At 48.4% G+C, this 27,817-nt stretch overlaps 1 protein-coding gene across 1 annotated transcript in view; it reads right to left on the bottom strand.

Annotated features, from left to right (window-relative positions):
• Nucleotides 1-27,817, bottom strand: part of nau (myogenic-determination protein nautilus) — a 240,917-nt gene that overhangs the window by 144,249 nt on the left and 68,851 nt on the right. Inside the window, exon 4 of the mRNA XM_077637212.1 lies at nucleotides 11,254-11,329. Within this exon, the coding sequence (XP_077493338.1) occupies nucleotides 11,254-11,329 (76 nt within the window). The remainder of the gene's footprint in view (nucleotides 1-11,253; nucleotides 11,330-27,817) is intronic.

The raw sequence follows: 27,817 nt of genomic DNA on the forward strand, positions 1-27,817 counted from the left end.
CGGGACTTTCTTCTTCTGAGTTTTGCCAGGCTTTTGTTAGTGTCAGAAACAGAGCTGGTAATTGTGGTTGTCGTTGCTGCCGGGTTAGTTTGCGGCAAGACAATAGTAGGCAGTAGAGAAAGCAGCATTCGGAGCAGCCATGGATTTGAAGTCGTTGCGCAAACCGAAATTGCTGGAGCTTGCAAGAGAGTTGGGTCTGGATGTCTCAGACAAACTCAGAAAACCAGAACTGCTAAGGGCTATTCTTGAGTTGGAGGCTGAGGATGACGAGCTGTCGGAAAAGCAGCTGAATGGGCTAGTTGGTTTTGCATCTTGGTGAAAAAACAGCGCACAAGCAGACACAGACAGAAAGAAGGGACAAGCGCTGAACTAGCAACTGAGGTTTTATTGAGAAGCATGGGGAAATATATACAGCACAGCATACAGCATTCAAAAACATATAAACAGCACATAAAAGGCGGATAAGAAGCCAGCATCCAAAATCATCGCTTAACATTGCATATCCAAGAATTCCATCTCTTTTGTTGAAAGAAGGATAGACGGGGTGCTGACACATGAGTCCTCCGCTTTTGCTATCGCCCTAGCCTCGATAATTTCCCTTGTTATTGTGCACTTGTTTCGTGCCAGGATTTTGCAGCCGTGAAGGTCGGGTATGCAGGCAGGTTTATGATTGCAACGGTGACAGTGCTTAGCCAGAAAACCTGATGAAGCAATGGATCTTACATTGTTGTTATGCTCCAGTAATCTTTCGTTAAGACACCGACCGGTCTGGCCGATGTATCTGCTTCCACACGGTAACTTAATTTCATAAACAACACCCTGATCACATGCAACAAAAGGATTCTGGTGGTTGATTTTGCATCCAGGACGAGGCTTTTTCATTGGATTTGTCGCTTTACAAAGTTTTATTAGTTTTTCTGGGGCAGAAAACACAACCTTAACATCGGCCTTCTTCGCTATTTTCTTAAGGTTGTGCGAGATCTTATGCATATAAGGGATGACCACAACTTTTTGTTTATCATCTCTTTGTCCCTTTTGTTGATTGCATCCCGTCTGCCCTTCCGCTTTTTTCTCTTTTAGAACACCTTCCGCCACTGACACTAGCAATTCACTGGGGTAGCCAGCCGCACGTAGACGGGCAGTTTGTTTCAGTAGGCTTTCCTCAACTGTATGAAAACACGACTTGTTTAATGCATTACGAAAGCAAAGCTTAGCTATACCCCTTTTCACCAATTCACAAAAGCCGATACTTCCGTACGATTCGGCACACTCGAAATTGGTGAAAAGGGGTATAGCTAAGCTTTGCTTTCGTAATGCATTAAACAAGTCGTGTTTTCATACAGTTGAGGAAAGCCTACTGAAACAAACTGCCCGTCTACGTGCGGCTGGCTACCCCAGTGAATTGCTAGTGTCAGTGGCGGAAGGTGTTCTAAAAGAGAAAAAAGCGGAAGGGCAGACGGGATGCAATCAACAAAAGGGACAAAGAGATGATAAACAAAAAGTTGTGGTCATCCCTTATATGCATAAGATCTCGCACAACCTTAAGAAAATAGCGAAGAAGGCCGATGTTAAGGTTGTGTTTTCTGCCCCAGAAAAACTAATAAAACTTTGTAAAGCGACAAATCCAATGAAAAAGCCTCGTCCTGGATGCAAAATCAACCACCAGAATCCTTTTGTTGCATGTGATCAGGGTGTTGTTTATGAAATTAAGTTACCGTGTGGAAGCAGATACATCGGCCAGACCGGTCGGTGTCTTAACGAAAGATTACTGGAGCATAACAACAATGTAAGATCCATTGCTTCATCAGGTTTTCTGGCTAAGCACTGTCACCGTTGCAATCATAAACCTGCCTGCATACCCGACCTTCACGGCTGCAAAATCCTGGCACGAAACAAGTGCACAATAACAAGGGAAATTATCGAGGCTAGGGCGATAGCAAAAGCGGAGGACTCATGTGTCAGCACCCCGTCTATCCTTCTTTCAACAAAAGAGATGGAATTCTTGGATATGCAATGTTAAGCGATGATTTTGGATGCTGGCTTCTTATCCGCCTTTTATGTGCTGTTTATATGTTTTTGAATGCTGTATGCTGTGCTGTATATATTTCCCCATGCTTCTCAATAAAACCTCAGTTGCTAGTTCAGCGCTTGTCCCTTCTTTCTGTCTGTGTCTGCTTGTGCGCTGTTTTTTCACCAAGAGCTGTCGGAATGCCTTGAGACCATTGAGGAGAGGGAGCAAAAAGAGAAAGACGAGCGCGAACGTAAAGAACAAAAAGATAAAGAGAAAGAAGAGCGCGACCGTCAACACGCTTTGGAAATGAAGCGTCTCGAGGTAGAGATGGAACGCGCTCGTAATGGAAGTCAGGCACACGGTGCAGGAGAACGGGTATCGTTCAAAATGAGTGACCTGATGCGGCCGTTTAAGCTTGGAGAGGACATTGGTTTGTTCCTGGTTAACTTTGAGCGAACGTGCGAGATGCAGGGGTTCTCTCGGGAAACGTGGCCACAGCGCTTGCTCACTTTGTTACCCGCCGAGGCGGCCGACGTAGTCGCTCGCTTGAAGAGAGAGGAGGCAGAGGATTTCGACCAAGTGAAATCGAGTCTGCTAAAAAAGTACAGGCTGTCAGCGGAGGCGTTCCGTCGGAAGTTTCGGGAAAATGAAAAAGGCAGAAGTGAGTCATATACAGAGTTTGCCTACAGGCTTATGTCAAACATGCAGGAGTGGCTCAAAGAAGAGAAAGCGTTTGGTGACCACGAGAAAAGTCTGCAGTGTTTCGGGCTGGAACAGTTTTATAGTCGGTTGCCTGAGAACGTGCGGTACTGGGTCTTGGATAGGCCAGACGTTAGTACAGTAGCTAAAGCCGCCGAGCTAGCCGAGGAGTTTGTGACGCGTCGGGCTCGCGGAGCTAAGGACGGTCAAAAGGGTGAATTTGGCTCCAAGTCTGAGAGGCCGAAGTTCACACCCATGAGAGCAAGGGGGGACACACGTAGTGCGGATGCGAGTGAAAGCAGTCCGACCGAACGTAAGGAGACGGCGGCAGCCGAAGCCGAACGCAGAAAGCGGTTCGAGACGAGGCAAGCGCGCGTGTGTTATACGTGCCAGAAGCCGGGTCACTTTTCGGCGCAGTGTCCAGAAACAAAAACAAAAGTCGTGTTTTTGTCATTATGCAGCACTGACGAGAACATGAAGCTTCTCGAGCCTTACATGCGAGACTTCCTCGTGAACGGGAAAGAGTGCCGAGTGCTTCGTGATTCCGCAGCTACAATGGATGTAGTTCACCCCTCTTACGTAGAACCCGATATGTTCACGGGCGAGTGCGCATGGATCAAGGAAGCCGTGGAAGCTCATAGCGTGTGTCTGCCCGTAGCAAAAGTGCTTATTGAAGGACCTTTCGGAGCAATTGAGACGGAGGCCGCAGTGTCATCTATGCTGCCCCCCCCCCCCCCCCCCCCCCAGTACCCGTACCTATTTTCGAACAGGTCCGATTACCTCCTGCGCGAGAAGGGGCTTTTGTTTGGTGAGGCTAGCGTTCAGGCCTTAACCAGATCGAGAGTTCGGGAGCTCGCTGCAAAGGCGGTAGTTGCGGGGCCGACGTTGTCGAACAATGAGAAAGGGTCGGAGGCGCAGCAAGCTGATATTCAGAGCACGTCCGAACTGAATAAAATTGAGCCTGTAGCGTTGAAGGCACCATGTACTGGAGAGGAAATGCCCGACACGGGAAAGTTAGAAGAGCTATCTGCAGATTTGCTCATCGCGCCTACGTCCGATGGACTTAATAGGTTGCTAAAAGTCAGCCGGTCGGCTTTGATAGCCGAGCAAAAAAAGGATGGCAGCCTAGAAAACATGCGCTGCAATGTCAAGGAAGGTATCGCCAAGAAAAATGCTCGTTTTGTGGAAAGAGGTGGGGTCTTGTACCGGAAGTATCTAGACCGCAGAGGAGTGGAGTTCGATCAGCTGATCGTGCCTCAGTGTTACCGTCAGGATCTGTAGCGTTTGTCGCATGGCGGTTCGTGATCCGGACACCTAGGAGTTAAGAAGACTGTCTCTTGCAAGAGTACTATTGGCCAGGGTGTTTTCGTGACGTAGAACACTTTGTGAGGACATGTGACACCTGTCAGCGGGTTGGCAAACCAGGGGACAAATCGAGGGCGCCGTTGAAGTTGGTACCTATCATTACAGAGCCTTTTAGACGGCTCGTTATTGATACAGTGGGACCTCTGCCGGTAACAGCCACGGGGTACAGACACATTTTGACTGTGATCTGCCCAGCGACAAAGTTCCCTGAAGCAGTGCCGCTTAAAGAACTCAGCTCAGTTGAGATAGTCAATGCACTACTGTCCATATTTGCGCGAGTTGGTTTTCCTGCGGAAATCCAGTCAGATCAGGGCACAGTGTTTACTAGCGCTTTGACGACAACCTTTCTCGAAAGGTGTGGGGTAAAGCTGTTACACAGCTCAGTGTACCACCCACAGTCGAATTCCGTTGAGAAGCTCCACTCCGTAATGAAGCGCGTGTTGAGAGCATTGTGTTTTGAGCAACAAAATGATTGGGAGCTGTGTCTGCCTGGGGTGATGTTTGCATTAAGGACCGCGCCGCATGCGGCTACGGGGTTTTCGCCAGCTGAGCTGGTGTACGGTCGCTCGCTGCGGTCTCCGCTTCGCATGCTTCGAGACTCGTGGGAAGGCAGGGGCGACGACCCAGTCGTGGTCGAGGACGTGCTTAGTCTCCTCGAACGCTTAAGAAGGGCACAGGAGTTGTCAGGTGAAGCAATGGCAAAGGCCCAGCAGAGGGCCAAGGTTTATTTTGATCGGACAGCCAGGGCCCGCCGTTTTGAGGTGGGCGATGAGGTAATGATATTGCGCACATCGCTAAAAAACAAACTCGACGTGCAGTGGGAGGGCCCAGCACGGATTGTTCAAAAACTGTCGGATGTTAACTACGTGGTGAGTCTGCCAGGAAAGCGGAAAGCACAGCAAGTTTACCACTGTAATCTGCTCAAACCCTATAGACAACGGGAAGCAGTGGTGTGTATGATGGTAAACGTTCCCGAAGAGCTTCCGGTCGAGCTTCCGGGACTAGGCTCAGTGACGAACAGGGAAGACACTGATCAGGTCATTAGTGACTTACTCAGTAAAGCACCGCTGTCGCCTGAGCAGAAAACCGAACTACACCAACTCTTACAAGAGTTTCAAGGTCAGTTCTCTGAGAGGCCTGGTAGGACTTCTGTCCTTACTCATGATATAGAACTTACCTCCCCAGAGCCAGTACGATCCAAGGCGTACCGGGTGTCACCCCGCCAGCGCGATATTATGGAGGCTGAGGTAAAGAAAATGCGACAGCTCGGTGTTATTGAGGCGGGTGAGAGTGATTATACCTCCCCTTTGATTTTAGTTGAGGTACCGGGAAAGGAACCTCGTCCTTGCGTCGACTACCGCAGGCTTAATTCCATCACTAAGGATCAAATTTATCCTATCCCTAACATCGAGGAGCGCCTTGAGAAAGTTAGTAGCGCTCAGTTTATTTCCACCCTAGATCTTGTCAGGGGTTATTGGCAGGTTCCACTTACAGAAGAGGCTAGTAGGTATGCGGCGTTCATTTCACCAATGGGAACATTCCATCCTAAAGTTTTGAGCTTTGGTTTGAAGAACGCGCCATACTGCTTTTCAAGCCTCATGGACAAAGTGTTGCGGGGACAGGAAGAATTCGCTTTACCGTATTTAGACGACGTAGCGATATTCTCCGCATCCTGGTCTGAGCATATGGCACACTTGCGGGCAGTGCTAACCCGCCTGTGCGAAGCGGGCTTGACAGTCAAGGCTCCCAAGTGCCAATTAGCACAGGCCGAGGTTGTCTACCTCGGTCACGTGATTGGACAGGGTCGTCGCCGCCCCTCTGAAATAAAGGTGGCCGCTGTGCGAGACTTCCCGCAACCGCGCACGAAGACCGATATTCGGTCGTTCTTAGGTGTCGCCGGCTACTATCAGAGGTACATTCCCAGGTACTCCGATATCGCGGCTCCCCTGACGGATGCTCTAAGAAAAACAGAGCCCCAAACAGTCGTCTGGAGCGAGACAAAGGAAAGAGCTTTTAGCGCCCTAAAGAGCGCCCTAACAAGCCAGCCTGTGCTACGATCGCCAGACTACACAAAAGGGTTCGTTGTTCACTGCGATGCTAGTGAGCGAGGCATGGGCGTTGTACTGTGCCAACGGGAAAATGGAGAAGTGGAACACCCCGTCCTTTATGCTAGTCGTAAGCTGACCTGTCGTGAGCAGGCGTACAGCGCCACCGAGAAAGAGTGTGCGTGTCTCGTGTGGGCCGTTCAGAAATTGTCATGCTACCTAGCCGGCTCGAGGTTTATCATTGAGACGGATCACAGCCCTCTCCAATGGCTGCAGACCATCTCTCCCAAAAATGGCCGCCTCCTGCGCTGGAGCCTCGCTTTGCAACAATATTCCTTTGAGGTGCGTTACAAAAAGGCGAGTCTCAACGGTAACGCCGATGGCTTAAGTCGAAGCCCCTAACGTAGGAATCCGCCTCAAAGTTGTTTGTTACTGATGTTTTCTTCCTGAGGCAGGATTTTTAACATATTGCTTTTGTTTAGTGTTTCAAAGTGATTATGTGCTTTCTAGTGCAATTTTCCAATTTGTGGACGCGTTCTGAGTACTGCTTGACTACTGTAAGGAACTAGGCAGTAGTATAAAAGGGGAAAGAGCCTGGCATGGCTTAGTGAGGGTTGTCTCGTGCTTGCTGACTGAGCGGTTGCGTTTCGGCGTAGTTCTAACGCTTGCTGGGAACTAGCACAAATATGGCAACTCTCCCGAAGTCACTTTGCAGTGCCCTGTGTGAATCTGAACCTGAGAAAGAGGCCTTCTCTGTGCCCTGCGCTCATGCAACGCCGAGGGACGACCGATTTCGATTACGAGCATCATCGAGCGACATCCCTCTGGACAGCGGATGCAGTCCCCTGACCATCGGGATATCCTTCTCACGGCGGGGCGGTCTGTTACGTTTCGCCTACGACGCGCGGTATAGCCGGCGCGGATGCAACGGACGCCGGGGCTTCGTTCAAAGTGGCGGTCATTTTGGGCCCGTTCAGTGCTGCCGTAACGCCTCCCGCCAAGCGCGTCCAGGCAGGTTTCAATGCCACGTGTCGTCGTGTGTGCGTGTGTGTGTGTGTGTGCATGTTGGTGCCCACGCTTGTCAAAGCGCGGCAGCCGGGGAGAGGAGCTCCCCAACTGGGAGGCGAGGAGGTCTGACCGGCGCCGGCCCGGCGGACGCGTCACTTCACGTCTCAACATGTCCGTGCGTCGCCGTCTCGTGCGACTCATCCCAAGCCGTTCCTTCTTGCCCTCGACTCCGAGGGTATAAAAGCCGCTGCCCCGGACGCCAAAGGGAGACTTCGATTTCTTCCTTCGAGTAACGTGGTCGCCCTGACCGGCTGCTCTTTTGCGATGCCAGAATAAGCAAGTTGTTCTGTTGCCAGTCGACTCATCCTTTGCCGGGACCTTCGGATGTTTCCAGCTTTGCCCCAGGCCGCCAGGCCAACGCTACCCTTGGGGCTTGCAACCCATTTGCAGCAACCTCCTATCTTTGAAAGAAGATCGAGTATTTTGCACTCAAATAGTACTAGCGCGACAATATGTAGTGGCATAAATCGTGTGATCTGGTGACGTTAAGTTGTTTAAAAAGAGGGGCAGAAGGTTCAGTATATCTTACATTTGCAATTACATGTACAACTCTTCTCTGGATATTTGACACCCTGTTTAATTTTGTCGAGGTAGGGGTGCCCCAGACTAAATAGCAGTAATATGAGGCGGACACAAATAAAGCATTATAAATCGTTACTTTGACTGATTGTGAACGTGAATAACGTTGGAGCGTGTCCGTTGTCTCCTTGTCTCTTCTGTGAATATGAATTTATTTGCGCCAAGGTGTTTTCTACAAGTTTCAACAATCAGTAGAGCAGCTAAGCCGAAGTCACAGCGTTTTGTGCAATTTATCTGCAATTGTGAAATTTCGTGCTTTGGGCATCAAAGGGCGAGCTTGTCAATACGATCTCAAAGAACATTGCGATAGATGAGTTGCAATTTTGACGTCTTGTTTTTTGTTTCGATACACAATTATAGCTCGGTGAGACCACTTGGCTGAGGTTGAAGTATTTCAGCAGCTGCAACTCTTGTTATGGTCCACCTCATCCGAACGGTGGAGTGAAGGAGGGGAGCGACAGGCAGAAAATATGAACACAGATGAAGGGGTAGCCTCAGTCCTCTAGGCAACGTGACAACGAGAGGACTTGTCCTCTGGGCGAAAAGCACTGTAGAAGCAATAATTTACTAAAGTAACACTTGTTCCAGGGTTAGCCGGTGCAAAGTTCTACGTACAAACGTTAGCGCACAATAAAAGACATTCACAAGAATGGTGGACATGACAATGCGCGTTGTCCTGTCCACCTTGCATGTGAATGACTTATTTTGGGCTAACGTTTGTACGTAGAAGCGATAATTTGCTTGTGTCCTGAAGATCCTCCTATAATCTTGTTGATTTTTTTTGTGATTCAAACGGGCTAATTTTAGAGAAACTGCTAAAGACAATGGGAACCTGAGCTAGAGGTACCCACGCATACTGCACGGCAGCAACACCGGACGGAATGAAAGTTGAAGCATTGATTACGACATACAGTGTTTCATAACGTCACTTCCGCGACCATCAGTACTTCGGAGCCGCATGATGTGTGCCCTTACACTGCTTGAACACATCCAAAACAGTGCTGCAAGATTTGTTTCTGGTGGTTATAGCTTTTCAATCAGTGTTACTTTTCTGAAGGATTCCGCAAGGATAGGCGTCCCCTATGTAAGCGCAAAAAACATTTTTGGTCGGAAAATATTTGTGGCATATCTTTTTTGCAAAGTTGCAAAGAAACAAAGACTAGCATTTCCTTTAATTACATTTTTTATGCAGACGACTTTATCATCAATAGAGAAATTAGTGACATTAAATGTTGGACTGATGTGTTCAAAAACATTTTTTCCTCTGATGATCCATGACTGGCTCAGATACCTGCTGGCCTCGTGTAGAGCTTCGCAGAAGATCGGTTCCTCGAATTTATATCAGATGTGTGATGAATCGGGAAGTTGTTCTCTCCTGTGTGTCTGTGCGTATATTTATTACTTTTGTGTAATTTTCTTCTCGGCCTTACCAGTAGAAATAATGTTTGTCATCTGTGCTTGAAATAAGTTGTTCCAGCGCTGCAGGGTGTTGTAATAATTATATGAATTAGTAAACGAACGAATAAATAAATAAATGAAAGACGAATCTCCCTCGGTAAGGCGGCGCCTGTCGCAGGTCAGAATGTGGGCTCGCAAATGCCGCGAACAAAGTAACTCTTTGCCACTGTTCGATGCGCAGTGGAACAGTCGTTGAGTTGTGGGAATCATATCGTGAACGTTAAGCGATGTTTCACGCGGAAAAAGCAGCGCCGCAGCGAACATCCAAGCGAGCGGAAGACAAAGGTCTGCGCAGAGTACATGACGCTTTTCCGGCCTGTCCCGCATCGCGTAGGTGCCGGCGATAGAATATAATGCTGGGCGAGTTCATGGATGTTCACGATTTACTTGTGGGCGCAAATTTTACAAAGATTCGTTTGCAACTTTGCGAGCACAAACTTGCTGCGCACTTGAGTGTGACTGTACCGCAATAGCCGCTCCATGATAACGACGCCACGAATCAGGCTTATGTCCCTCTTTCTGCAGAATACTGTCTCGGTTTTGTGGCGACCAAAGCGGTATAGCTTGCAGCTTTGAGCAGAAACGGCATCAGCTGCAGCGCCTCCTGGGCACGGTATGACTTCTTGCTTTTGAGCAGCAATGTAGTTCTAAAAATATATAAGCGCCAATGAACTGAAAACCATAACTGCATGATTTGTCTGGTTGCATTGTTCGGTCCTCCACAGTTTCTACATGGCCCCAAATGTTCGGGCAGAAGCAATATGAGAGGAAACAGGGGAGCGAGTGGCCTCCGCGCTTCGTGAAGCACTGCCGCCGACAGCCGACGAGAATGGGGGCAGCACGTGCATGCGCGGAAATAGCAGTCGACGATGCTTACTGGCCACAAATGCCTTGGCCACAAATTCTTACCGTCGCTCGCGGCAGTGCTTCATGTAGCGCACGGGCCACGCGCTCCCGTGTTGCCGCTCATACTGCTTGGACCTGTACGTTTTAAGTTTGAAGATGTCTACGCTATAAATTTCTCAGCAATAAGATCTCACTAAGCCTTCGAGAGCGTTCAGCTAGCCACTACAAGGCTGATAAGGCATACTACATAATACTGAATGAATCCGATTTCCCCGACAACAAACCCTATAAGAACAGTTTTTTTGCTCATTAAGACGAAAGAATGGAACAAGTCGGCACTAATTGGGATAGAGTCACGAAAATTTTTATTTGCTTTAATAAAGATGCAGCGCAAAAGAGAGGAGCACGGGAGGGAGACACGACAAAGACGAACGCACTCGTCTTTGTCGTGTTTCCCTCCCGTGCTCGTGTCTTTTGCGCTACATCTTTTTGCAAGTATGTGTCACCAACTCGCCCAGCAACAAGTTTTATTGAACCAAATTTTTATGAGAATTGGGTAGTATACTTTTGTCCAGCGAAGATGCCTAGAGTGGCATTCTCGTCTCAATTTATGTCATTATTTTGCTTTTTGCGAAGATGCCTGGAGTAGCATTCTGGTCGCAGTTTTGGTCATTTTTGTCGATATACCCTATTCACTTTCCAGCTCGGTCCGTTTGTTGCAATGCCCTGCTGCTGGGGCCAAAGCGTTGCCCTACGGCAGGTTTAAATAAATAAAAAATGACCATTTTCAACTTCCTGCACTACTTAAATGCGAAACTAACCCGCAGTGTTAGTGAACTAATTACAAGGCATTTCCTTGCATTAATTCTTTCAAGTCGTTCACTCTTCTTGTTCTGTTGACAAGTTACTTTTTGTGAACGTGTTAAATGTAAAGTAGCTTGTTTATGCGGGCTGGTTCATCACAACGAAACTTGTAGCGATGGAAGACACGGACAAAAACTAAGTACGAAACCCGAGCGCTAACCTTCCACTTCTTTGTTTCCTCCGTGTCTTGAAGCGATACTAGTTTCATCACGGGTCAAATGGGTTCGCATTTAAGCAAGCGCTTGCCCGCCACCGCCCTGTTATTCTTTTAAGCAACCAGCAAAAACCCAAGTTTAAGCAGCGAGGGAGTGGACTTACTTTCTTGGATGCTGATGGGGCTGTGGTGCACTCGATCAGGAACTGGCCGCCAGTTTGACGTTCCGTTTTCCGATACCTGCGTAAAGAAATGGGAAATGCAGTAGGCAAGCATTCCTCGCGTCTGAAAGTTTCATTCGCGTTCATTGGCCGCGTTGACTCAGAGGCCAATTCGACTGTCGAGTATAACTAAGGTCGCGAGACGAAATGCTGACATCGGTGGCTGCATTTCAAAGCAGGTGAGATGCAAAACATCCATGGACCGTACGTTTTTCTTACACTTGAGGAAACCCTAGGTGGTCAGAATCAACCCGAGTCCTGAACTGCCATGTCGCTCTTAGCTTTTGAACAGCTTCTGGATGTGTAACCATACGGCTGCCACGTCTATTCATGCAGTCGCAGGGCTCTGCTCTCCCAGTTCACGACCAAGCACCATGCGTATTTTTTTCTCTTTATGCCGATGGTACGTAGTGCCTAAAAATATCATCAGCCATGTAAAACGCGTCGTCGTGCTCCGCTAGCGTAGGTGCCAGTCTGTCATTGGAGCCTGGGCTGCGTTTATGAAAGCAAGTGGCATAGTGGGTGGGGGTGTTTCTCCAGCCTTACGTCATCCTCCACGGTCTACGCCACACGGGGCAACCACCAGTGGAAACTGGACGAATTAAAACTAAAACGGTACGTTACAAAATGCTGCCCCAGTCTGTATTTGTATTTTAATTAGCAGCAACATCAGCCAAACTACTCTGGTAATACTGCGGGTGATTTTGACGTCCAACTGGGTACGTCGGCACTTACCGGTAAACTATTTTGCTAAATGAGGGGTGAGTCACGCTAAACGCTATTGCAAAGCAAGCTTATAATGCCTGTCCTATACTCTAAATAAATAAGTATTAAAAAATTCAGTCAGGTGTCCTCTATCGCACTCCCTTGTAATGGCAGCGTAAGCTGTCCAAGCCCTGGGGTATATTTCCAACACTAAAAATATGGACTACTACTTACTGATGGCAACAGAAACAAATTCCCTCTCCAAAAAAAAAAAAACGCAAAGTTCTGGCAGTTGCGAAGATTGCAAACGAGGTTTCAATATTATTTGTTTCCTAACCTGAAGACTTCCTGGGCTGCGTTTAAAAGCCTCCTTCTATTGCAAACTCTTAAAGTTACTATGCTTTGCTGCGGGAGTATGCATCCGTTGACAAGAGCAAACATTCCATGTATTTAGTAACCAAACAAATTCCAAACTTGGGCAGCATACCGCGATACTAAAACAGCAGTGCGCTAGGGACAGCTCTCTCTCTCTTTTTGCTCCCTTTTCAGCTAATCCTTGTTCAGAATGTACGCATCGCTTTATTTACAGTCGACAGGGAACCTTTTGCTGCAGTGGCAACAAGACAACCGCCGCTGTTTTACTTTTGACCGCGTGGTACAGAGCACGAATCGGCAACATGGTTCTTCGCTTCCAACGCATTGCGGTGATCCAGAAATCGCTTTGGCTTTATGCATTATCATCGGAAGACCGTAGGCTTTCGGCCAGCCGCATTCAAGTAATAAGTTTTTTTTAGATTAACAGATTTGAAAAATCAAGCCGCACTCATTGGCGGCAAAGACCACACAACTGACGGCGGCCTTCAGGACTACGGCAGACGTGCGAAAAATGCCCGGAACATGGGCCAGTGCTGAGAGTTCTGTTCGCGCTGCATTTCACGCATTTCAATTTTTCACCAGCTTGCATGAGTTGACCGGTGTAGCTTAAAAGCTCAGGGCACAAGTTCCGTGGTAAGCATGGTGAAGAATCACAGCAAAATTTCCAAGTCGAAAAATGCCGCACTCGCAAGATTAGGTAGGTGCTATAACGTTAACTTTAGATGGGCCGAGTTCGCGCCCCGAGATAGAAACAACCTTGCGTTAACCATAAAACTGACCGTGCTATGTGAATTTTCATTACGAGTCTTCGAGATCTACCTGAAGAGGTGGTGTACCGAAGCTAAAAGAGACTACAATCACAGGGAGCAGCTAAAGCAGGTCGGGCCGGAACCACCAACGGCTGCGGACAACTAAAGCTGGAGACTAGTGCAAGGCCCATCAGCGATGACGAAGTCCTCATCACTTATAAAGTGTGCTGCGGGCTGCGCCGCTGACATCAACGACGACGATGACGGCTCGCAACTGTGAAACGGGCTGAACAGAGCTGGCGCTCTAATCTTTCCTGGATCGGCTCACAAACGGTCAGTAATCAGTGGCTACATCGATGCCGCAGCGCATGACTGATCGAACGAAGAGGTACGCATGCATGGGTGGGGCATGCACAGTGCGACGCGTCGTCAAATCCTAGGCTCGGCTGGCTCATACTGCAAAGGCTGACCCGGGCCAAGGCTCATCGCGAAACTCCCCATGGGGCACACGTATTAAAATCCGCCTCTCGGATCGACCCAAAACTTGGCGCCTCACAGCTCATTGCCACGCGTGTGGACAGCAGATAAAACTGAGTACATGCTACAAACTGTCGGACGGTTGAAAACCACGCAGCTGCCTGGCAACCTCAGTCAAAGAGATGCAGTAGCAAAAATACAAACGCTTAACTGTCCAAGAAATATATTGAAAGCTAAAAATATCAGCAGGTTTCAGCAATGACAATGAAAGGCGACAGTTTTCGTTCGCCGCTCCCAGCTGGCGCCTTAGTCTATAAAATCGAATGAAATGGCCGCGGGGAAAACTCAGATTTCTAGTGAGGTTTCTCAACTGAAGCCCGCACACAAACAGCGGACTTCCCTGCTCCTTCGTTTCAGTGAAGTTCAGTTCGTTGCAGTGAGTGAGAATCACAGAGCTCTTACCTCGGCAACTTAATCATTGGCCACCTGCTAACAGGAGATACTTCGGTTAGGGCAAATGACGGCGACGCCAGCCCCTCCTCCCCTTCCCCCTTCCCCCCACCCCTATGACAAAAAGCGTCCCGAACAGTTTTGGCTGCAAAGAGTGAACAGCACTGATCCAGTGCATTTAATGGTACCCACCGCCTGCTGATGAAGGTACATGCACACAGACTTCTTGTAGCGCGTCCTTCGCTTTGTGCCACATTGTATTTTATAGCGCTCAGACGCAAGCGCCTCACCAAACGCTATATATGTATACTGGATCGCAGGACGCCGGGTTCGCATGCATACTCAGTGGTCCCACCTGTCGTTGTTCCTGTGACCAGGTGGCGTTCAGTAATGCGGAATAAGTATACGCTCTTCGCTATGCTAAAATTATGTCTTCAACACAGCGTTACGATCTCAACTGCTCTGACAGCATGCATTGCGTCGCTGCTACATTTGATGGTGTACCCACTGCGCGCTTTATTTGGTTCGGAACAAAACCTGTGTTTAAATACAGCTCGTGGCTCTGTGATTTGTTAGGCAAGAACACGATTCGGGACCTCGTTCTCTTGAAGGCGTAGCCTTTTATACACATAAACTAATGAAACTTCTCTGTTTGCCGTATTGCGATCACCAGAAAGGTTGTGATGATGTAAGTAATTTCAAGTGTGACCGCTTCATGTTCTAGATTTTGTTAGTAGCGCGACAAGAAGCGGATGACTTTGAAACGGTCATTTGTATAAACACAATGCCGCTATTCCTACCATTGTTCGAGAGAATGGGACGCTCTTGCAGAAAACTTTGTTCTTGCTACATCAAAAAAAATTTCGGTGGCCATCAAGCAGTGCGCTACCGTATGCTGGAAATAGTTCCAGGCGCATGCTTGCACGAATGCCTGCATGATTTTAATGCGATATCATTGGAGTTGTTATCAAACCAAAACTCCTCTGATGTCCAGTGTCACGAAATTCGCTGAACGCTCGAAAGCGGTTGCGTGACTTTGGGACACCATCGCAGCCTGACCTGGTGGGACACCTTGATTAGTCGAGGGGGGTCACGCGACCGTGCGACGTTATCCCAGCCTGCATACCGGGGCAGGGGGCAACGTGGCCACCGGATCGTGAGCAACCAGCTCGCCGTGGTAGGTGAAAGATAAATTGATGACGGGCTGAGAGAGGTCACGCAACCTTTGACGTCATCACAACCTACCCACCCGATTGTGGCCAACCTAGTTTCTAGATAGCAACCTGGAAAATAAAAAACAAAGAAAATGCGATATATGCATATGTCAGCCCTGTCACAGCATAGTGCATACCGGTTACAGCAGCTAGCAGAACCATTACGGCGATTGATGGCCTGACATTTGCAAAGTGACGAAAACACAGACGAACGTTGTAAGGGAAGCTGCGACAGATGTAAAATCTAACGCTACCATAAGGTGCCCGAAGAGTCCGCGTAGTTTTTTTGCGGGAGAATCCCTGTTGGCTAATCGAATGTTGTTCCGCACGCTGATATCCTCAGCGGCTCATTTTCGGTCTCTGTATTCGAGTTATGTTGCGCATTGCTCGACTTACGCAATTGCAGTAGCTGAAACATTTAATGAAGAACCTCTGTGCAGCGTTATGTGAAGGAAAACGTCGTATTAGAAAAAAGAAAGGGACGCAAAATTGAAAAAAAAAATTCTTTATAAATTGACCTATTCTAGCGTCCAAAAATACACAAAAATAGAGTCGCACCAGACCACAACATGTCAGCAACTTAGGTTAACATTTTCTTGCTGTTTCTCTGTATCCTTATGAGTTGTGACATGGAGTGTTCACTCTCGTTGTTGACCCTGGGGCCTAGATCGAAATTAGCGACGAGCATAGAGTGAAAAGTGAAGCCTGGGTTAGCTGGACGCGAAATGACCTGCGGACCATCGGGCAGGTGACCCGAAAATTAATTTTAAGTTTTTGAAAATATTTATTGATGAAATTCAGTATGAGCCCCTTGGTTGAAGTCCCAATTTCAGGACTCCATTGGACCTAGCTGCTATGGCGCGGCGCTATTCAAGAGCCATTTGTACCGCCAGGGTCTTCGTTGAGCCGGCCGGCCTCTCACTGGTTGGAGGTTGGAGGTTGGAGAAGGGATGGAGGATAATGCCTTGTCTGGCAGGCGCATATCTTGTGTTATAGGTCTGCATTTTTTCCACGATGCGGACATTCTGACCTGTAAAGTTCTGTATACAAGGTTAAAGAATGCAGCACGAAAAGACAAGGTCAAACGAAGAAGTACACAGGACTGGCGCTGACTACCAACACATTTATTCAGAGAAAAGATCAGCTTTTATAATGCCATCCAGTATCCACGTGACCAAATAAAACATCAGTCGTGATAAAATAATCTAACACAGATACAAAACATTGCCCACAATATCAAAGTAACAGCACATCGAGGCGACGCAACGTTAGCCCCGAACCCAAAACTAGAGGACCAGGAAGAGCCATAAGATAGAAGAATACAAAAGAATACACGCCCTCGCAGCATGAGGCAAATGACGGAAACAAGGAACAGACAACGAAAAGAAAAGACGAAAACAACATAGTCACCGCAAAACTTTGTCAAAAGTCGAAGCAAAACAGAGTCAAGGGGCGAAACGCTTAACAAAAGCAAACAATACGCTACGCTAAAGCTGAGTCAACCGCTCAAAGCCTTACAGAGTCATATAAAAGTTCAGAAGTTCTAAAGAACAAGACTTATTCCAATTGACAAGCAAGACATTGAGGTAAATACAGTGGACCAAGAAAACTGCACTCCTTGTCTGAAAGTAAAGTTGAAGGCGTACTGACGCACTTGTCTCCTGCTATGGAGATCATGAGTGCCTCAATAATGACCCTTTCAATTTCGGTTCTCGCGCGTGCTCTGATAACTGTTCGCGAGTAGAATGGTTCGCACCCTTTGCAAGCCTTGCAATGGCCGTCAAGGTGCCCGCCCATTTTGTTGCGTACCTTCCGGCGGTGTTCAAGCAATGTCTCGTTGAGGCACCTGCCGGTTTGCCCAATGTACACGCTTCCACACTTCAAGGGTATCTCGTAGATGACACATGTAGCACAATGCGTGAATGGATCTACATGTCTTATAGGGCAAACCTTTTTCTTTTGCTTTTCCAGCAGGGTACACACTCGTGACAGTTTGCACGGGGCTGAGAATACAAGATTAACATTGTTCTTTTTCGCAACCTTCTTTAAGTTATGGGACAGCTTGTGCAGATAAAGGATTACGGCCAGGGGAGGCCGTTTTGCCTGTTCTAGCTTGCCTGCGCATTTGCTTTGCACTTTTAATTTTTGGAGAAGGGTCTCTGAAACGCTACGCACCAGTGATGGTGAGTAGTGTGACGATTCGTGCACATGCACCGGTGCCACGGCGAGCCGGTCAGTGACTTTTCCTGGAGACGGTTGGCCGCGCCGTCCTGGCGTAGGGTCGCGGCGGAGATACATGACCATATTTGGTTGTGGCGGAGAAACATGACCATATATGGTAACCGTCGACGGCCCTGTCGAACGACGCTTGAGTGTCCCCGTCATAATGCACCCCTCGAGAGCCAGGGGGGAGTGGACAAAGGCGCGGCCACGGCTGAAGAAAGAGGCAAAGGGTTTAAAAGCGGAAGCCGACGGGAGGAAGGGGGAGAGCGATCGGGGCGAGTGGACGAGAGGGCCGGAGACGGAGCGAGGCAGAAGACTGGGGCTGCGCATTGACCTGAGCCCGGGGTCTAGCCGTCGCTAACGTTCGACCTTCGCCAACGCGCCTCCACGCCTGGCAGCTCATCCAACGACCAGCCGAGAACGAGGGCAGCACAGCCACGAGGAACTCCCAGCCCGGCCGCTGCAGACAACCAGCCATTCGTCGAGCCCGTGCCACACCATGCTGACTCAGCCCCGGCGACGACGAGCCCAGCTTCTGTCCCGTAAGCGGCATCGAGCCAGATGCTTCAATTAAATCACTTCAAAATCATTCTGGAGTCTGTGCATCAATCTCCTCATGCCCAGTGTGGACCCAGGGCCATTTTAAGAAACTGGTTCATCACATTGGTGTCAGAAGTGGGGTCCACACTTAAATCATTGGGAAAAAGCTGGACTGCACCCCCGGCGAGAGGAGCTTGAGGCACTGACTATATTTGGTCTAATATGGAAGAAGCCCACTCGAGTGCACAGCCCTTTGGGGCAAGCGTACTTGCATTAGCAAACATGGTGGAGAGATTCACGGGCGACGGTCAGGGGCCGTCTATTGTTGAATTTTTTGACATGTTGGAGCAGGTGTGCAAAATGGGCGGGTTAACGGATGCACAACAGCTGGGAATGGCGAAATGTCGCATGTCAGGGGCAGCACATGATTTTGCCTGGAGAGATGAGGGAGTCAGGAAGGCGGGCACGTTGGCTGAATTTAAAAAGCTAGCGTTTAAATATTTTGACAGGGAACCTTCTAGCGTAAAGCTCAGGCGGTTCCTCGACGCTCGGCAGAAGCCGGGAGAAGACGCACGCGCGTTTGCCTCCCGCCTTCGCTTCCTTGGGAACGAAACCCCAGCGCGAGAACCGGGGCCTGATAGTTCGAAGCAAAAGCACGCCAGAGAGCTGCTTCTGGAGCAGATGACGTCCCAGTTCATCACTGGCTTGAGGGGTCCGGTGCGCAGGTTTGTTCTGTCTAAGGCGCCGTCTACTTTTGAAGGAGCGGTAGAGGCAGCTGTAGACGAGGAGCGTAATGAGTTGCTTGTCTCCAGTGAGGAGAAGGTGCGGCTTGTAACAGAGCCAAAAAGTGCAAGCGCCGACGCGAATGTTACTCAGTTGACCGATAGGCTAGACCGGCTGGAGGCGCTCCTCGCGGAAGGCCTACAGTTAAATAACAGGGGCAATTTCCGGAACCGTGAAAGGAGGCAGGTTCGCTGTTATGCTTGCAGAGGGTACGGACACGTTTCCAGATACTGTCCCGAGCTAAACCGCGAATCTGGTACGCCAAATGGGCAGCAGCGCGCGCCGACCAACACGGGGATGGAACAAAGATATATTGTGCCAAAAAAACGCGTAGAGTCCCCCGCAGCCGAGCCGGTTGAGGGGGAGAGCAGTAATAGCTGTGCTATTGTAAGCGTTTTTGGAGAATCCTGCCCGATTGCCAAATTCGTGGTAAACGGGGTCACTTGCAGTCTGTTGGTTGACACTGGCTCCCGGATAACGCTCCTTAAGCAAAAGTTTTTTGATCTGCTGACAAGGAAGGGAGACAGGCAGGTGCATGAGGCCCGAGAATCTCCGAAAGTAAGATTCGTGGGCATCACAGGAGCTGACCTCGGCACAGGAGGACTGTACCTTTTGCGCTTCACAATCGGGAACGAAAGTTTTGACCATCCCAGCTACATTTGTTCCGATGCTGTGTCGTTGCCGGATGGTATATCGGGCCTCGTAGGTCAGGACCTGTTACGGCAGCATGGCATCGATCTCATATTAAGCCAGAACTGCCTTTCCTGTCGCGGGGCTTTGGTCCCATTAGCAAATCGAGAGGCCGAGTACGTTGCACGAGTGGACTATGGGGAACAGAGCGCGAAACAGGGCTCGCTAACACACGCGGGCGTTAGTGTTAGGACAACGAGAGAAACAGTGGTGCCGCCTCGGTCAGAGATAATCTGTGTGGGAGCGATGTCAGCTCAGATTGATGAGGGACACATAGGAGTCGTTGAACCTATAGAGGGGCTCGCAATAGGACTGAGTGTGGCGGGCTGTTTGGTCACGGTTGACTCAAAGAAAAGGGTTCCCGCCCGCTTATGTAACTACTAGCAACAAGAGCTTCACCTGCCGAAAAACAAAAACATAGCTACATTCTCCACGGCTGAGGTAGATGACCAGGGTACCCCGATTTGCACTACGGGCCTCGTCAATGAAAGGAAAGGAAAAGAAGGGAACCTGCAGTTTGACCTCTCTCACATCGACTGCAAAGAGCGAGGAAGAGTTGAGGGTCTCCTACAGCGCTACTCGGATGTGTTCGCTGCATCGAAGCTAGACCTGGGAAAGTGCGGAGTGATTAAACACCGCATTACGACTGGCGACTCGCCACCAGTGTACCAACGGGCCTATAGAATTCCCTACTCACAAAGAGAGGAAATGGATAGGCAGGTCCAAGAGCTAATCGACAAAGGCATTGTTGAGCATTCCAAGTCGCCGTGGGGGGCACCGGCACTTCTAGTTGAGAAACCCGATGGTTCATTTCGACTGGTAATAGACTACCGGCGATTGAATTCCATTACAAGGATAGAGCCCTACCCGCTGCCACAGGTGCAGGAAACCCTCGCGCAGCTTGGGTCAGCCAAGTATTTTACAGTTGTCGACCTCGCATCGGGGTTCTGGCAGATCGAAATGGATCCAAACGATGTCGACAAAACCGCATTTAACACCCCGTCTGGCCACTTTCAGTGGAGACGCATGCCGATGGGACTTGTTAACAGCCCTGCAGTCTGGCAGAGAACTGCGGACGTAATCTTGGCCGGTTTGCTGGGAAAGAGGTGCTTCGTCTACATGGACGATATAATAATTTACAGCAGCACCTTTGCCGAACACTTGGAGGCCATTGAGGAAGTGCTGGTCAGATTGCGAGCTGCTGGCTTAAAATTGAAACCTTCAAAGTGCCAACTTCTACAGCGGCAGGTCAAATACCTTGGACATATCGTTTCCGCAGACGGCGTAGAACCTGAAGCGGGAAAGTTAAGTAGCGTCCGCGACTTCCCTAGACCAACTGGAGTTCGAGGCGTTCGCGAGTTTCTTGGCTTAGTCGGATACTACCGAAGGCATGTGCGAGATTTCGCCCGAATCGCAAAGCCACTGACTGCACTAACAGCAAAAAACATAGAGTTCGTATGGTCGGAGGAGGCAGAAGTGGCGTTCGAAGAACTAAAGGAAAAATTAATAACCGCTCCCTTGCTAGGATATCCAAACTTCAGCCAGCCTTTCATTGTAGCGACTGACGCCTCGAAGTTTGCTGCGGGTGCAGTGCTGTCTCAGAATTTTGACGGCAAGGAGCACCCTATCGCGTTCGCGAGCCGGCAATTCAGTCCAGTCGAGCAGCGGTACAGTGCCACTGAGCGGGAGTGTCTTGCAGTGGTTTGGGCCGTGCGGCACTTTCGGTGCTACCTCTATGGCCACAGATTCAGGCTAGTGACCGACTGCCAACCCCTTAAGTGGCTTCTAAACGTGAAGGATCCGAGCTCGCGCCTCGCGCGCTGGAATCTGCAACTTCAGGAATACGATTTCGAGATAGAACACAAGCCAGGCAAGGTGCACACTAACGCGGACGCATTAAGTCGAGCTAACCTGGTACGCACCGTGAATGAGTTTTGTCCGGCCATAGATACAAACGATCTCCGCACCGAGCAGCGAAAGGACAAAGGGCTAGAGAAAACATTTCATGCCATTTCTGGGGGGATCGCCCGGGATCCCGACAATTGTTACTTTGTTGACAACGAAGGAACCTTACGAAAGCGCACCCGGCCTACGCGGTCAGGAAGGAAGGCTAGCCAGGTGTGGCAAAGAGTGGTGGTACCAAAGTCAATGGTGCCGCACGTCTTGAGGGTTTTTCACGATGCCCCATACGCGGGCCATTTTGGAGTAATGAAGACGCAAAGGAGGTTGGAGCGCTACTACTATTGGCAGGGCATGCGTTCTGATGTTAAAGAGTACTGCGCTAACTGCCGTTCTTGCCTGGAAAGAAAAACTCCGAAAAACCGCAGGCCGGCCCCCCTTCAGGAATTCGAGGAAGTCTCGACGCCTTTTGAGAGGGTTGGCATGGATATCCTAGGCCCACTTCCGACTACGACAACAGGAAACAAATATGTACTGGTGTGCGTTGACCACCTAACGAAGTATGCTGAGATAACAGCACTGCCCGACCAAAAAGCAGAAACTGTGGCACGTGCCTTTGTAGAAACAGTGGTTCTGCGGCACGGCGTTCCGCGGCAGTTGTTAACGGATCAAGGGTCAAACTTTGTGTCGAGGTTGATGAAAGATGTGTATAACCTTCTGGGAATTGACAAAAGACAGACCACCCCTTACCACCCGGCTTGTAACGGTGCTGTGGAGAGGCTTAATCAAACAGCAAGCAAACTGTTATCCCATTATGTTTCGCGAGACCAACAGGATTGGGACCTCTGGATACCGTTTGCTGTTTTTTCTTACAACACGGCGGTGCACGAGAGCTCCGGTGACTCCCCTTTCTACCTCTCGTACGGTCGCGACCCAGACACACCGAATGCGGTGGTTGATGGACAGAGACGGGTGCCATACGGCTCACTAGATGATTATCGAGCCGAACTGACGTCTCGATTGCAAGTGGCCCATGACGTAACAGCCGAAGCATTACGGGAAGCAGCCGACAAAAGAAAAAGGCGGTTCGACACTAGGGCTAGGGCGGTTCCTTTCAGGGTGGGAGACCGCGTATACCTTGAGTGTGTGCAGGTCAAGGCAGGGCTTGCCCGTAAGTTAACGCCCAAATGGAAAGGACCTTACCGCATAGTAGAGCAGCTATCGCCGGTTAATTTTCGGATTCGGGAGATGGCAGGGGCTTCAACCGCTGTGGTCCATGCTAACCGGTTAAAGCAAGCACCAACATGCTCGCCTCTTTCTGAAACGGCTGCCTCAAGGGAACAGGAGGGGGAGGATAACCTTCGCACGGAGCCCGCCATTGTAAATAACCCTGCATTGCAGAAAAGCGGTCAGAGCGGCCGGCACAAAAATTTCAGTCCATGTGATGAACTGGAACACTTCATGCAGTCGCAGCTCGGAGGCGCCCTTCTCGAGGAGGAGGCATTCCAATCTTGCAGACGTATTCCAGCCGCTAGGTACTACCTCCGTAACCGAGTAGTGGACAGGGAGGTACCTCGCTAAGACTACATTTCCTTGTTTTGTACATTACAAGTGCGCTTCATTTAGTTTCATTTTTTGTTCGTTCTCTTGTTTGAGATTTTGTACATACTGTTAATTATGGTCTTATATTGTGCACTCGAGTGGTATCTACGGTGAAGAATTGTTCTGAAACTCCGCTCTGGCTCGGTGCTCGTGGGGAAGAAAGGAGCGACTTGTGCGGGATACTGGCCCGAACAGCGCGGCGTGTGTGTGTGCGCGTGTGTGTGTATGACGAATTCCTAATGTTCAATGAACATTCCTTTTAAGAAGGAGCGGATGTGACGATTCGTGCACATGCACCGGTGCCACGGCGAGCCGGTCAGTGACTTTTCCTGGAGACGGTTGGCCGCGCCGTCCTGGCGTAGGGTCGCGGCGGAGAGACATGACCATATTTGGTTGTGGCGGAGAAACATGACCATATATGGTAACCGTCGACGGCCCTGTCGAACGACGCTTGAGTGTCCCCGTCATTATGCACCCCTCGAGAGCCAGGGGGTAGTGGACAAAGGCGCGGCCACGGCTAAAGAAAGAGGCAAAGGCTTTAAAAGCGGAAGCCGACGGGAGGAAGGGGGAGAGCGATCGGGGCGAGTGGACGAGAGGGCCGGAGACGGAGCGAGGCAGAAGACTGGGGCTGCGCATTGACCTGAGCCCGGGGTCTAGCCGTCGCTAACGTTCGACCTTCGCCAACGCGCCTCCACGCCTGGCAGCTCATCAAACGACCAGCCGAGAACGAGGGCAGCACAGCCACGAGGAACTCCCAGCCCGGCCGCTGCAGACAACCAGCCATTCGTCGAGCCCGTGCCACACCATGCTGACTCAGCCCCGGCGACGACGAGCCCAGCTTCTGTCCCGTAAGCGGCATCGAGCCAGATGCTTCAATTAAATCACTTCAAGATCATTCTGGAGTCTGTGCATCAATCTCCTCATGCCCAGTGTGGACCCAGGGCCATTTTAAGAAACTGGTTCATCACAGTAGCCAGCACTGTAAAAACGTTGGATTTGTTTCTCAACGCTGCTCTGCATCGTATGGAGACAGCTTTTCGTGAGGGCTGCCTGAATGGCAGAAGAAACAATGCCTCGCTTAATCAGTTTCGAGTGAAACTGTTTCTTCTTCCATCCAGGCAGCGCTCACGAAAAGCTGTCTCCATACGATGCAGAGCAGCGTTGAGAAACACACACATATATATATATATATATATATATATATATATATATATATATATATATATATATATATATATATATATATATATATATATATATATATATATATATATATATATATATGTATATATATATTTATATATATATATCGCAGGTAAAGCATGAAAAAACAAAAAAAACAAGAGTGCAAGACACGCCAGCCAATATAAAACAACAGAAAAAAACTTGCCACAACTCGGTGATATGCGGAAAATGAAACAGTCACTCAAGTAACGCAGTCACAAAAAAAAAAGGAAACAAAACAAGGTAACAGACACACACACGGACGACATGAATTCTTCAGTTTTCTTGTGTAACAAAACCAAAAACAGCACTAATTTTTACACAAACCACACAGAAAGACCAGATAGGACGGGCGCTGTATGGTTTGTGTAAAAATTAGCACTGTTTTTACTTTTGTTACACAATGTTACACCAACTCGCCCATCAAGAGGTACTGTTTAGTTTCCATATGCTCGATTCCACAATCAGACTGTTCTAAACAGTAATTGCGTAGGGTAAAAAGAGGAATTTGTACAAGTTAGTCTTTGCAAAGTAAGGACTTCCTTTTGGTGTGTCAAAGAATAGTCTTAATGTTTCATCGGTTGACTCTGACAGCTGACTTGTTTTTTATTCTTTGTATATAGAAATATATGAACTGAAAAGAAGCTTATCAAGACGCGGTAGAATCAAAACACTGTGGTGAGAAAATGCGTACGTAGTCTGTTTCTGGTTTGAGCGTACCATCACCTCGTAACAACCTTCACAGTCTTCCGCCTTTTAGGCATGTAATACAGGATAACAGGGCTAACTATAAAACACCAGAACGAAGATATAAAGCGCGATCGTAATGTGCTACACCTGGAAAAAAAACGTTTAGAACCGTGGTTGTCGAGCTCAGTTCACTGTTTGTACTCATTGCGCTGTCTTCAGCCACGAAGGAGGCAACGAGGGACGCACGCACACCAGTGTGGCTTGCGCTATGGAGCTTAACGCTGTTGAGAAAAACAGAAACCCCTCCGGCAGAGAGCGGCCCTGTTGAGGAGAGATGCGCACAACGCCTACACACTGCGCTTGGTGCTCTGGGTATCTTTTGTGGTGAACAAAGTTGGCCACTGTTCTTCGCTTAGTTGAAGAAAGGGACAAAAACGAAGCGAGTATCATCTAAAAACACAAACCGCTACAGCAAGCGCACGTAGTGGAAACGGCGCCCTCCATCATCCGCGACATGCTGCTATTCCGGGCCGCCCGGCGCATTGATGACAGCAGCGGTGCGCTGTCTCTTCATTCATTACATTTTTTTTTTCACAGCAGGAAGCAAACTGACGGCAGGCCTTCCGCCAGAAAGGGCTCTAAAGGGTGTCATTAACAACGATAACATGTCACGGCGCCGGGTTTTGCCGCGATTCTCAGACAAAAAAAAAGTACAGCTCAAGTACAATGCTCGCCAAGCAAAAGGCTGCGAGGACAGGCGTTCCCTTGTCCTTGATGTCATTTCCTGCGTGGCTCTCACCGTTTCGGTACTATTTTTAGGGTGTGCAAAAGGGCGCATTTAACTCCGTCTTCCTCTCTGGTTTGCATTCGGTGACATGAGGAGTGAAGTCTGTATGTACAAACTGACGAAGACCAGTGCTTATACTGTGATGTCCTATGGGGGACAAAAGTGACTGGCTTCTCATCCCCGTTCCGAATCGCACTGCACGCGGGTGTCGCCTGACGATGCACTCTTGATGCCGAGACCAGCGCAGTGCATCGGATAGGAAAAACTCATAGCAACAAAGATCAGACAGAATGATACCGACAATGTATCGGGTGCACAGTGTAACACCAAAAACCGCACTTCACTTTCGATGAAGTTGTCGTGTATAAAATCCATATGTCTTTAGGGACGCAGGATGTTGACCAGACTTTGAGATGTTTGGGGAAAACTATAAGCCCCCTACTTCTAACGTAATTGCCCTGACTGATAATACTGTACTTTCCATTTCCGAATAAGATGTTCCAAAAATTCGAAATGACACATTTTGCTCCGTATTCGTACAGGAACCTCTTGATAACTAACATCCCTGAAGCCCCTTATTTTCTTCATCCGCGTATGTAAAACAATATTCATATATTTGTTTACTTATTACTTTATTTTCAATACTCTCAGTCGCCGAGGTATTATAGACGGGAGTGGCAGAACAACAACAAAAAAAGGTTTAACAGCAGGACTAAGTAGGTAAAATGTAAGATAATACAACTTTGCAAGAAAGCGAAAATATAAAGCACATGAAAACAACAGCAAAAAACTGATGCATAAAACTGAACGATAAACAGCACGTAAGAAAAAAATGCGAAGAAATGATGAAGCAAAAATGACTAACAAATAAGCCTCATCAGAGACTGGCGTTAAACGACATAATCGTGTATGCTAGCCAGGGCTTCGGGAAGGTCGTTCCACTCTTCCAATGTGCAAGGAATAAAAGAAAATAAAAAAGTGTTCGTACGCTGTGCGAGGCAATGTCATGAAAGGTTAAATTTCATAGCTGTAACACTCACTGTCCACTTACAGTTGCAAAGGATAAAACGAACTGCGTTATATTGAACCATTTCTAGTGCAGCGCAAAGTGTGACGTGGTGAGGGTCCCAAATGGGGGCGGCATAATCCAATTTAGGAAGCACAAGTGTTTTAAAACGCAGTAATTTTAAAGAAACAAGATATTTGCTAAAATTTCAACGTAAGTAGCCTAACATGCGGTTAGTATTACTAATAATTAGTTCGATTTGCGGTTCCTATGTCAGCAACGAAGATATAAGTACACCCAAGTACCGGTATGATATTAAGGGTTCAACCGGAATATTATGAATGGTGTACAAGGAAGGAGTTTTATTTTGTCTTGAAATTTTTATTAAAGCGCACTTGCGAGGGTTTAGTTGCATTTTTCATTTGTTGCGTCAACGAGTGATGTTAATTAAATCAGACTGAAGACAGTTTTGTCTTCTTCAATGTTAATTTCACGATATAGAACACGGTCATCCACGTATGAGTATGCTAGAAGAAACACAGTTAGGCAACTCATTAATGCCTATTAGAAAGAGAAGTGGGCCTAGTACCAAACCTTGAGGGACACCTGATGTTGCTTCGGTTAATGGTGAATCCTAGGCGTTAATTGTAACATATTGCTTACGATTAGTCAGAAAACACTCCAGCCAGGCTAAATATTATTATCTAGTTCAAGGCCAGAAAGTTAAAGCATAAGTAGTTTGTGATTCACCTTATCAAACGCCTTAGCGAAATGTAGAAATATGCAATCATCCTGTTAATTTTTGTCGAGAATAGCGTGCAGGGAATGTGCAGAGAAAGAGCTGTGTTTCACAAGAAAAAGTTATACGGAAACAATGCTGGGCAGAAGTAAAGAAAGAGTTTGATTCTAGGCAGCAGAAATTATTGGAATGCAAAATATGTTCCATTATTTTGCAAGGAATGCTTGTGAATAAGATGAGTCTATAGTTTAAGGTGAGTGTACCTTTTATGTAATGGAACCACCTTCCCAATTTTCTAGTATGAGTGCAATGCCTCATTCTGCAGTGACTGTTGAAAAATTTTTGCGAAATAAA

The sequence above is a fragment of the Amblyomma americanum genome, chromosome 9 (genome assembly GCF_052857255.1).
Source record: "Amblyomma americanum isolate KBUSLIRL-KWMA chromosome 9, ASM5285725v1, whole genome shotgun sequence".
NCBI lineage: Eukaryota > Metazoa > Arthropoda > Arachnida > Ixodida > Ixodidae > Amblyomma > Amblyomma americanum.